Consider the following 12,721-nt stretch of genomic DNA (forward strand, 5'->3'; position numbering starts at 1 on the left):
TCAGTGATTCCCAAAGAGTAGGCACTATCACTCCCTTCAGGACAGTAGAAGGTTCAAGAGGTCTTGGATGATGAGGGGAGACAAAAATTTGTTTTGAAATGAAAAAAAAAAAATATATATATATATATATACACACACATAGAACATCGATTATCCAAATACCAATCAACTGAAACATCGGTTAACTGAAAGCGTTCCAGTCAGCAAATTCAAATTTCCGATGATTCTGTGGCGCTGAAATATTTGGCTATGTCTTGGGCTACTCCAATAGTATTTTTGGTTGGTGCGCGTAATTTAGCCGGCAGCACTAGCACGACCGTGAGAGGACAACAAGATAAAATAACTTGTTGTTGTTCTATGGGTACGGTACGTTTGTAAAGTCAAACATTAGTAATGAATCAGTCAAAAAGTAGTAGTCTTGCTCAGTGTGCATGCTCTGCGGTGATGAAGTTTCAAACGAAACTAATGAAGCTCACGAAAGAGTTAGTTCACTTTGTTAAGAAAATGGTGCCTGACGATATCGATATTTCTAAATCTACTCAAGTGTTTAAATTGTGAATTAAAAGGTGAAATGATAGATATAACTGTCTACCAGAAGCAGTTTAAGAAAAATATTTTGGATAAGACTGCACTAATGTGAGAACTGAGAAGGTTAGTTGTCCCCAATTACCGGTGGCTCTGTCAGAGGATGGCTTTATAGGAGGGCAAAATGAAATGAGTGGGGAGGTCAATGAGTAAGTCGACAGGTTTCCAAATAAATACACAGGTTGAACAAGAATAACACATTTAATAACCAACTATAAAATTATACATATCAAAGGCAAAAGTGAATAGCTACAGAAATTCTATTCTACGTTGTGACAATGATTCGTCTTTCTTATGGAACATCTAAGTTCTATTCTCTAACTTAAATTAAGAGACGAGAGAGAGTATACAAATAGATTTCTTAAAAATACCTCTAAGTTCCCGATCCATAATATNATTGTCTGTCTAACTTGTCTAATCCATTATTATGTTCAGACTAGTATAAAAAGGAGACACAAGGGAAGTCAAAAAGTTCATGTTGAAGATGTGTTTAAAAGTGAATAGCTACAGAAATTCTATTCTACGTTGTGACAATGATTCGTCTTTCTTATGGAACATCTAAGTTCTATTCTCTAACTTAAATTAAGAGACGAGAGAGAGTATACAAATAGATTTCTTAAAAATACCTCTAAGTTCCCGATCCATAATATGGGTTGTTGGTAAAAACGTTTCCGGATCAGCATGGCAGTTGTGGTGATGGATAGGGTGGCACTATGGGTCAGTTGATGTCACAGTCGATGTCCCCTGCTGATGTCCGTCTGGAGATGTCCACCTTGTGGCCTGCGTCCAAGCCCTCTTTATACTATTTTTGAGGGGTGAGAACTGTCAAATAGTTGATGATTTATAAGAACACCTGTCAGCTGTGTCCGATCTATATCCAGCTGGTACGGAATGTTGCCGACGTATTCTTTGGTCGGATCGTAGACATTGGTCTACTAAAGGTGAAGTTTTATGATATAAATTTTTATGAATTTGACAGTTCTCTCCCATTAATTATTATATATTTTGACAATATCTTCTCAGATTTGACAATAATCTCTAGATTGTTTATATTACATATTGCATTAGTCGACGAGAGAGGCAATTATTATCATGTTGTTTTGGTTATTGTGCAGGTGTCTGCAGACATGTGCCATGTGCAGCTAAAGGAGGGATGAGAAATGCCACTCATTGGTTTCTTTTAAACGTCTGTTCTTGCCTTGTTGATTTTATTGTCGATCTAATTTATTGGTATAGACTGTGACATTTAACCTGAGGAAAGAGTTTCGATCATTGATTGTAGACTATCCCTTTTTTTCTGTAGAATTATTAGTGTTAGGAGGAGAACAATACTGCTTTAAACAATACAAAAAAAAAATGGGGGAGAGCAGAATATCACACTAGCAACATTCATATCTTCGATTTTAGAAACAGCCATTTGGTTATAAATGAATCAGTCAAAAAGTCTACAAAATAAGAATAACGATGACGTCATTCTCGTTTAACTCATTCGACTTTATGAACGTACACTATTTCATTGATAGGAATGTTTTTGATACTAGATTAACTTCCAAAATATAATTTTTTTTGTTTTTATATTTTTTAATATATTTATTTTGTTTGTGCAAAATAAAGAAATAATTTTTAACGATACAATAATCATGATTATTATTTTAAAAAAATTTTCGTTAGGCGTAACATTGACGAATATTCAATGCGAAGTGACACATAATAGAGAAAAGTTTCAAGATGGGATTGGTTAATATATTTTTTTGTACATGATTGGTTATCTGAAAAATAAGTTATCTGAATAACCCCAGTTTCGAATTGTTTCAGATAATCGATACTCTACTGTATATATATATAAGAAATATATGCACTAAAAGGAAGCAGTAGTTTGAAAAATTGTAACAAGGAAATGATGATGGCTTAATCGTCATCTTAAGGACAAATTGCATTGTTTAATCATTTATTAATTAACCTTGTTACTGCCTGAATGTAATCTGGTTCTAGTTTTAGTAATTTTAATTTATCAAATAAACTTTATGATTTTTATTCATTTATCTTGAGCATAAAATTGCTTGCCTGAAAATTTGAATAATTTTATTAAAGATACTTAAGTGTAAGGCTTTTGGCTTTATATATTTTCTTTGATTATATTTATCTAATATTAAAGCATGCTTATGAAAAGTGCATCAATTTTAGGATGTTAAATTACTCTGCATGTTGCTGGCATGGTCTTTTTCATTGTAAGAATAATACATGCTTAAATATTGGCATATGGTACAAACCAAGAGATAAAATTAAGTGATGTTCATAATGAAAAAAGTAAGTTGTATACATTTGTTAATAACTTTAATATACTTAATTATCTTCTTGACCTGTATGTGGCATGTTTATTGCTTTTCTTTATGTCTAATTATATTTAAAGTGCATAAGGCTAATTTGAAATTTAAAAGATTGAAATGACTTATATATGTTATTTAACGTAGAGCCATGGGTTTCGGAAGTGACGTTCGTACCAAATCTTCTCACGAAGCTTTAGTCACGCTGCAGGATGCAGAAATTCGTCTTCTGGAGAACATGAAGAGGTGTCTCGCTCTTCGAATAAAATGTGATCGAGAGTATGCGATAGGTCTGAATTCTGTTTATATTCATACTCAAAAAATAGATAAAACATCTGAAATGCTTGGAAACAGCATGATAACAAGGGTAAGTTATTAAATAATGTATAGAGTTCTTCACTGAATAATTATTTATATACAGGGAGACTATGCAAAATATACAATAAGATACAAATGTTTTCACAAGATAAATATACAAATATAATACATTATCAAGTGATCAAATGAAAAGTGTACTAAATAGAAGGTAAGGTGGCTTGCCAACACCATGAGACAGCCATGCTTGTTATGACCACATTACACATTGCAATAAATGCTTAAATTACGAACATTTATTTACTAAAGACCTTACAGTTATATCTCCAAATCTACTTTTCACAAGGAAACTTTTCATTTGATCACTTTGTATGAGGTGTGTGTATATGTAATATTGTCTGTCTAACTTGTCTAATCCATTATTATGTTCAGACTAGTATAAAAAGGAGACACAAGGGAAGTCAAAAAGTTCATGTTGAAGATGTGTTTACAAGTATATCTTCAACTACTATAAATTAAGAGTGTGTTAGCTATAAAATTATAAAATATAAGGAAATTAAATTAATAGTGATTGTTAAATTTGTGTAAAAGTATTGTAAATTTTTAAACATCTTTAAACTTTTTGATTTATAGTGTAGTAGAATTCCAGTTATCCAAGGTTTCACATTATTTGAGGTAAATCTGTGAGTGAATATGCTACTATTCTCACAACTTATAAAAACTTTGCTGTGAATGCACCAAGTGTATAAATATGGTAGTACTTTTAACCTCAAATGTGTGGAGTTAGTGACTTTTATAAAACTCCACCCTGTGGGCACTAAGAAGGCCTTTTTTTTATATCCATTGCAGATTCAGCAAGACTTAAAATGAGGGTGGTTAGGTGGCAAGGTACAGCCCTCAATATATTTGGGACAGACTGCCCATGAAAAATAATGTTGAGATGACTATAGAATGTTGTGGAAAAGAAGAGAGGAACAAAAAATCTAAAGGATTTTTTAAAGGAAGTTTGAAACAAAAGTGTGTATTAGAAAATGATTTGTTTCTGCTATCTTTTATCATTTGACTCCAATGTGAGTCAAATTTGTATTAAAATTTAACTACAGTAATACACATTTTTATTCTTAAAACTATTATACATAAATATTAGCATTATATAATATGATATAAAAATGTTTTTATTATGTAAGATTNTATGTATTAACTGTATAATAAATGATGTTCATATATATATATATATGTGATTAAATTCATTAAGGCGTAAAAAGATGCTCAAAAGAGATACCATATAAATCTTTTATATTTGTAATTTTTACTCCAAAATGACCGTGGCCATCCATTTTACCTGAGTTTTCGGTTATCTGAAGTAATATTGCTCCACTTTACCTCAGATAATCAGGGTTCAACTGCATTTACTTGAAAAGAATATAAATTATTTGGGAATTGTGTTTTAATGAGTCTACTGTCGGAATCTTCATCAGACACTATGAAAAAACTGGTTTTATTATACCTGGATGCAGTAATGGCAGATTGCCAATGACTACTATCAGGAAAGACTGAATTTTGAATTGGCTTGTCATGATATATTACCCTAGTACATTTGTGGATGTTGCAGAACTATGGAACAAACAAATAGGTCAACCTGCATCTCGACAAACTGCTAGCAAGAGGTTACGTGATGGGTTACGGTTTGTACAAGAGTAAGCGAAAGTCTGTGTTGACACCAGTACAGCAAAAAAGGTGGTTTGTATGGGCTGAGGACCACTTATCTTAGACGGAAACTCAATGGCAGAGGGTTATTCAGTCTGAAGAGTCATTCTTTCCAATTCTATATGGAAATATTAGACTGTCATTTGCTGGCTGAATGAAGAACTCGCTCAAAACTCTGTGAAGCAGGAACTCAATTTTTCAAGCATGGTTTAAGGGTGGGGATATTTCGGGCATTCTGGCATTTGTTATTTGGTTTCTTTATGATGGGACTGTCAATATGCAATGTTACCAGACAATTTTGCAACAGCATTTACTGCCTTCCATAGCCTATCTTTGGTTGCAGGGACATACAAGAATGCTTTCAGGAAAATATGGAGATGCCTGTTACAGTGACTGAGCCAATTTTTTGTAAACTCTGGCTCAAATAGAGTACTTTTTTATTTATTAAACAAATTTTATTTCAAATGCAAATGAGTCCAGTTTTCCTACCATTTATAACAATCACTAATGGTGTGCACATATATTTATTGCCATGGCGAAGGTGTATAATATAATAATATACATTATATATATTATGGAATGTTAATACAGGGTGTTTTAAAATTGTCTTTACAACTTTGTAGGAGAATAAAAATTTATTCAAAGGACATGCACAAATTTAATCATATACATCAAGTTTCATTTACATAAACTTCTGCACCAAAAACTCCTACTGTAGCACGATCAGCCAGTGTGAAGATGGCTGTTTTCACAGGTATGGAGTGAGCTTGTATAGTTTGGTTTGAAGAAAAAAGTCTACTACACGGGTTTAAAAGAATTTCTGTACTAAGTATTGCATAATGAAGATGCCGTGGAACAAATGGAAGTCACATAGAGCCATAAATAAATTGATGGATGTTGAAGTGTTTACTACGTTTCAATGTTCTAAAATTATGTGTTTCTTCTATCAGTTCACTAATATTTTGTCCTCAAGTTGTAAAGCTATTTTTGAAACATCCTATATAAGCAGACAGAATTTACATACTATTTTAGATGTTAGCAGTTACATTTCTTTGTCTTTAATGTATAAAACTTATTAGGAAATATTTTTTTTTATTAATCTACTTATAGTTTTTGTTTTAAAATAATATAAAAAATAGTTCTGATATTATTCAAAATTCTTTGAAGACTTGGAATGTTATAGCAGAAGAAACTGGAGCCTTAAGTAGACTGATGAAACAGAATGCTGACTATTTAGCATTGAATACAACCGAAGCATTAAATAATTTCATTACAGAAAAACAAGCTTTGAAAAAATTATATGTCGACGAACACTCGCGCATGCACGGCGAACTTCAAAGAGTGAGGTCTTCTTTGATAAAGATTTTTACCAAAAAGATTCATATAATATCTGTATTAAATTATGAATTTATTGTATTTTTACAGATGCAAGATGGAGTTATCAAAACCAAGAACAACTACGAAAAGTATATAGATTTATGGAAAATTGCTAAGAAGAAATATGAAGAACAATTTTCAAAAAGTAAATAAAATAATGTTTATATTTAATATTTGATGAAGTAAAATTTATCAAAAGTGTGGTAATTTTTTAACAAATAATGTAATACTTAAGCATTGGTATATTCCAGTATGCATCAGTCTTGCCCACAACCGATGCACCGGTGAATAGTTTGATAATCTTTTACCAGAATATCTGACAACCCAACAAGATGGTGGAAGCAAAGATGCTATATTGGAATTTGCAGACTTGTTTTGTCAAAATAACTTTGGGTTGATACAGACAAGTAGTAAAAATGGTGTTAAAAATATAATCACGGAGGAGGCCTTATCACCTCATCAGAGATTATCATATCGGCAGCCTGACGAGTGCAATGTGATTCGATGACGAGTGCATCGGTTGATGAACCAACAAACTCGTCAATGAATATTGGAACACATTTTTGTACGTTGCAGTTCACCGATACACTGTTTGATGCATACTGAAATGTACCATTACCATTTTCATCAGTACAGTGGGTGATCAGTTAACGAACAGATCGCATAACGAACAAATCGGATAATGAACACTTTCGCGAAAGATTTTTATGTTTGGACAACGAACACATGATCGGATAACGAACACCCCACAGAACAAACACAAGAAGAAGCGACATAAATTAATGAATACCGATTGGTCTTTCCTTGTCTTCGGGCAACAATTCGAAACTTTTCGGAGTGTGGGAGACGTCGACATCGACGCTCAAGTCGATATCTACCGATCGGATATTATTCCTCCGAACTTTGAAACACTTCCTTGTAATTTCAGCCTTTTATTTTTCTGACAAAACAATTATTTTATGTATTCGTGAGACTGTCGGGTAGGCACTCGTTAAGTTTTGCGTCGGTTTTTCTTTTCGAAAGGTGAGAGTATAATAGCAAAGGTAGAGAGTGGGCAAAAGATGCCTAATGTTGCTGGGCAGTATGGCGTAAACAGGTCTACAGTAGGCTGAAGTTCAATCTTATTTAAGAAACATACTGTATAATCAAGAAGACTCAAGCAGCTAAAGGAGTAACAAAAATCACATCTGAGAAATAAAGAATATCGAACAGTTCATAATGGAACACGAAATGGATCTGACGACAGAAGAACGCCAAGAACTCTTGAATGAAGAACACCAAGAAACTCGGCGAGATATGTTTTCTTCTGAAAAAGAGGATTAATGCCGATATCTTATATTAAAGATCCTTTGAAGAAGTGGGAGGATGTCAGAACAACGGTCTTAGAATGGCATCCAAACCAGGTTAAGGCTTGGGGATTTCTGCAATTGCAATGCTATTAATTACTTACGAAAAATCCTGAAGAAGAGAGAAAAGCAATCGACATTAGACAGATTCTTTAACCCTTTCAAACAGAAAAAAAACACGACTAATAAAAACGCAAGACTATGTATGTATGTATGTATTTTTATCATCATCAATACATATAAATAAAGGTAGTAAGAAAGTATATATTTTTTTATTTTGGGGGGTCTCCAGAACCAATTAATCTATGGTAACTATGAAACCTATGGTAAATCGATAATCAGTTAACGAACAATTCGGATAGCGAACAAAGTCTTGGAACGGATTATGTTCGTTAACCGATCACCCACTGTATATCATTTGCTTTTAATATAACATAACATTCAAGATATGTGATGACGAGAGTCTAAAAAAACATTTTATCTTATCTAATAAAGGACTCCTTATCCTCTTACCAATTGGTGTGTTTAATAATAATTATATTACAATATGCAACTATTTTCATTCTGTCAGAAAAAATTTGTATAATTTATATTAAATTATAAAAAATTGTAAAAATTATAAAACATTTGTATAATTTAATATAAATTATACAAATGTTTTCTGACAGAATAAAATGTTTTTTGAGACTCTCGTCATCAGATATCTTGAATGTTTAAAATTTTTATGTTATGCCAGGAATAGCTCTGGAATATATGTTTAAGTTAGTTTAAGAGAGCCAACGATAAGACAGTCTCAGAAAACATTTATCTTAAAAGGGCTTTTTATCTTCTTAGTGATTGGTATGTTTAATTTTTTCCCTATAGAGTCAGTAGATGAGCCTACAGCAGTAATAGCTAAAAGGAGGCATAAAATAGCTTTTGAAATAATTGTACATTTACACAGAATTGACAACAAATTTGTAAAACATTTTTTTTTTCATAACATCATTTAGTTTTTTGTAATATTTACACTTTTTTAGTTCTTGATTTATGTAAGTTAACTGGAAAAAGTATAAATACAAACTAAAGCATTTTGTATTTAAGTCTTAATTATTATACAAATTTATATACAAATGTTGTGATAATGAAAGTGTACTGCAAACTAAATTCTTATCACTAGTACAGTATTATAGCAATAACATAGTGGTTAAAAATTAACAAATATTAGATTATACAATGAAGAGTCTTCTATGTCCTTGTTCAAACCTGTTATTTTCTTGAGCTGTGAACAAGGACAGACGATTCTTCATCGTATATTCTAATATTTGTTTTTTACAATTATTTTTCCTGGCATTTTTTATTAAATAATATAATGATTGTTAAAATATGAATTATTTTTAAAATAAAAAAACACACATTTATTTCTCTTATACCCTATTCACATTGTATATTTTAAGCCAGCATAAATGAGTCAGCTTAAGCAACACAATGTGAATGAAACCGACTTAAAGGTTGATTCAACTTGAGTTTGAAAAAGTGAATCAGTTTAATTTGCTTTCCAAAATGAGCTTAATTAACTTGGTTTTTGACATCATGTTAGATAAAACATCGATTAGAAATTATTTATATTTTAAATTACTTAAAGTAAATTAATCTATAATAATTTTTCAAAAATAAACAAAACTTTTATTTAAAATGTAACATCTAGTGTAATTGCTGCTCGACAGCTGTGCAAAATGAGTTGCTTTAAGTGTGACAAATAGTTAATCTTGTTACTAACTTGCAGCTGCTGTGTAAAGTAACAAACACACTCAAGCAAACTTAAAACACAGCAAAAATTTTAATAACTAAAACATTTTCAATCGTTAATCTTGCTTTTGGTAATGCAACTTAATTTAATTCGGCTTAAATATTAATCCTACATAAAGTTTACAGTGTGAATAGTGTTTACTCATTTGTCATTTTTAAAAATAACAAATGAGTAAGAGAGTTTTTCAAATGTTTAATTTGTTAATTTTGAAAATAAAGTTTTATTTACTGATTTCTTTTTTATGAAGTTGCAAATGAGGATTTTTAAAATGGTAAGATATTTATTTATTTGTAGTTAGATTGTAATACTAAATTAATCTAGTTTAGTAAGAAAACACAAGTTATCATTATATACAAATTTTAAAATTATCTTCTGTAAATATAGCATATTAGATGGTTTTAAAAGTTCCTATAGATAGATCTTTATAATTAATTTGTGTATGCTTTTAATTTTATTGGAACAAAATTGATTCATAGTATTATGAGATTGGAGGGTCGGCATCTCTTCGATGCCTTGTCAGGATGACACCATTGGATCTTGCTTGACCTGGAAGCTGAGACGGTGATTTTGAAATAGGTCATGCGAGTGGCCACGTTACTGAGCGATCTGATTCCAGATGGAGTGAGAGAGAGACAGCACACAGGAAGTGATTATGCAGAGTAGGGTAACAAAATAACGTTTAATAGTCATCTAAGACATTGAATACAAGAAACATGTTCCTCATTAAAGAGGGATAATTGGCTTCTGCAGTAAGAGAGAGAGAGTTTATATTAAAATATGTGGTGATAGATACTTGATGGATTGGTCCTTTGGTGATTTCCGGATTGGGTACTTTCTGTGATCTTTGGAGGGAAAAGTTTCTTTGGGCGTATAATAAAGTCAATTCGCTATTCAGGTAATCCAAGGCACTCATTAAGGTGTCAGTAATTAGGTAATCCAATCTGGGATCAAAAGATGGAGTAGGAGGCGATAGGCACAAAATTCCACTCGGGTAAGGTTTAATATCAAAAAACGGGCAACTGCACCGTTGTTAGGACGAAGGACGACCGTCTCCAAGATCGGTCTGTTGCTATATTCAGTTGACAAATTTGCAACCATAGGTCGTGAGGTTATGAGAAAGTGTCGTTTTAGTTGCTGAGAACTTGTCCAGTGATTAACTCCCAGGTGTGAAAGTTGACAGTAGTTTAATAAAATGGTATAATAAAAAAATCTAGGTCAAGGTCATGCCATAAATAAACAAGGCTGAGTCTCACAATTAGTATGTTTGAGAAAGAATACGATATTTTTTTTTACCTGTTGTATAGAGTCAGAATGGTCAAAGTTGTATAGCTTCTTTTGTATGAGTTTACATTTTGATGTACACCACTGTTTTTATTGGTATCCATTTCTGATTGGCTTTAGATCTTGTTTAGTCTTTTCCATTGAATTTCTGAGATTATGCTCCTCAAAAGATATCACACTTTATTTCTTTTAATTATTCACATATATTTTATTAAAATAAAGTTTTCCTAATTTAAAAATAAAATTGTAGCATCATTTTCAAATTATATATTGATATTTAAATGCAATATTTTGAAAAGCATGTATAGTTTTTTGCTGACTTAATCACACAATATTTGGTTACAGAAGCCAAACTTAAGACAACTAGATTTATTTTTTGAAGTAAATAAAAGTTATTACAATTTTACTTTATGGTTAAAAGTTTTAAAAAATTTCTTACTAAATATTCATAAGACTATTTGATATGACTTTCTCATACAGTCATGCATTCCTATATATATTTAAAACAAAATTTCCTTGAAAAATATTACTGAAAGCTGTATATATTAATTACAGTTAATATAAAATACAATTAACATATACAAATAACATAAAATTTTTCTTATAGTTGGAAATGTTAATAGTGTCTTAACACTATAAATAAAATAAAAGCATAATTTTAAATTAGAAAATATTCTTAAATTTAGATACTTAAGTTTTAAATCCATATCAAAGTTATTTTAAATTTATATTTGAGGAATGTGGCATCTTTTGTGAATACGGTAAACTTTTGTCAGATTAATTTGTTTATTATTATTATTCTCGTTCTTCTACGTAGGTAAAGTGGGTAAAAAATTGGATGAAGCTCGCGAAAGATATTACAAAATTGCCAAAGAGCTGCATCGCCTGCATAACGATTACGTTTTGATGATACGCGAAGGGATCGAGTACGAACGGCAACTAAAAACAGTTTTGCTTCCCAGTTTATTTGAATATCATTATACTGTATTGCAAGAATCTGTAGATACATGGTAAGTTTCTGTTTAGGTTGCAATTAATAATCATAAAAATTATTTATAAAATATTTTTATTCTTCTATATAGGAAAAATATTTTAATGGAATTTGCTCAATACACAGATTTTTCCAATGAAACTTTCCAATCTATTCACATCAAAATTCAAAAATCCATTGAGTCATTATCGGGAGAGGATGAATATAAAGATCTTGGAAATAAATTACAGTAAGTTTCTGCTTCTGTTTTTCTGTAAAAAAATTGTAAGTAAATGTAATTAAATGTAATTTTATACATTTTTTTCTCAAATTATTAGAGAAAACATTAAAAATAAATTGATTCTAATGGTTATTTAGCTTTGAAGATCTGTCACTTGAGTCTGTATACTGTGATGATGGATATGTTTACAGTTGAAAGTGTTAATTATTTGTTACAATGTGACTTGCCAAATCTTGTTAGTAATCTTGTTAATCATGTCTGTTCTTGACATGACAGTCCTTTATGTATATTTTCCACCAAATTACTGATTGGTATGCACTCTTTACTTATCTGCTTTGATATGATATTCAGTATTCTGCTATGATTTATAACTAAACACTATATGATACTGATAATTTTTCATTCAATCTGATACCTACTTCTATCCATAAACTATAGTTGTCAACAATAAATGAAAGCTCATTGGTTTAGAGAATAGACTTTGTGGATGGTCTATTTTTATTTATATTTCTCTGGATTATTAAAGACCCTTATTAGGCCATTAAAAACTTATGTCATTTTTATGTTTTGGTTTAAAAGCACAAGCATTTCTAGTTTATCTCTGATTAAATGAGTGTGTTGTCTATGAAAATGTTCCCTATTGCTCAGGGCTGTGGAGTCGGAGTCGGAGTTGTGGAGTTTTGGTGTTTTGGCCGGAGTCAGAGTCATCAAAAAATCTTCCGACCCTTTTTACTTACCAACTTGTTATGTATATGAAACAGAGTCGGAGTTGGAGTCGGTAGATTT

The 12,721-nt window shown here is 31.1% G+C and overlaps 1 protein-coding gene across 3 annotated transcripts in view; it reads left to right on the forward strand.

The window, feature by feature from the left end:
• Positions 1–12,721, forward strand: part of LOC111626376 (tyrosine-protein kinase Fer-like) — a 50,081-nt gene that overhangs the window by 18,790 nt on the left and 18,570 nt on the right. For 2 of the 3 annotated variants that reach the window (XM_023369731.1, XM_023369729.1), the window contains exons 2-6: positions 3,057–3,276; positions 6,099–6,272; positions 6,357–6,453; positions 11,542–11,734; positions 11,807–11,944. In XM_023369731.1, coding sequence (XP_023225499.1) covers positions 3,061–3,276; positions 6,099–6,272; positions 6,357–6,453; positions 11,542–11,734; positions 11,807–11,944 — 818 coding nt within the window. In that variant the 5' untranslated portion in view covers positions 3,057–3,060. Of the gene's footprint in view, positions 1–2,617; positions 2,893–3,056; positions 3,277–6,098; positions 6,273–6,356; positions 6,454–11,541; positions 11,735–11,806; positions 11,945–12,721 lie in introns of those variants that run through there. The other variant, XM_023369730.1, reaches the window with a different exon arrangement.

Source organism: Centruroides sculpturatus, unplaced genomic scaffold, assembly GCF_000671375.1.
Source record: "Centruroides sculpturatus isolate CEXI.00-Female unplaced genomic scaffold, Cexi_2.0 scaffold400, whole genome shotgun sequence".
Taxonomy (NCBI): Eukaryota; Metazoa; Arthropoda; class Arachnida; order Scorpiones; family Buthidae; genus Centruroides; species Centruroides sculpturatus.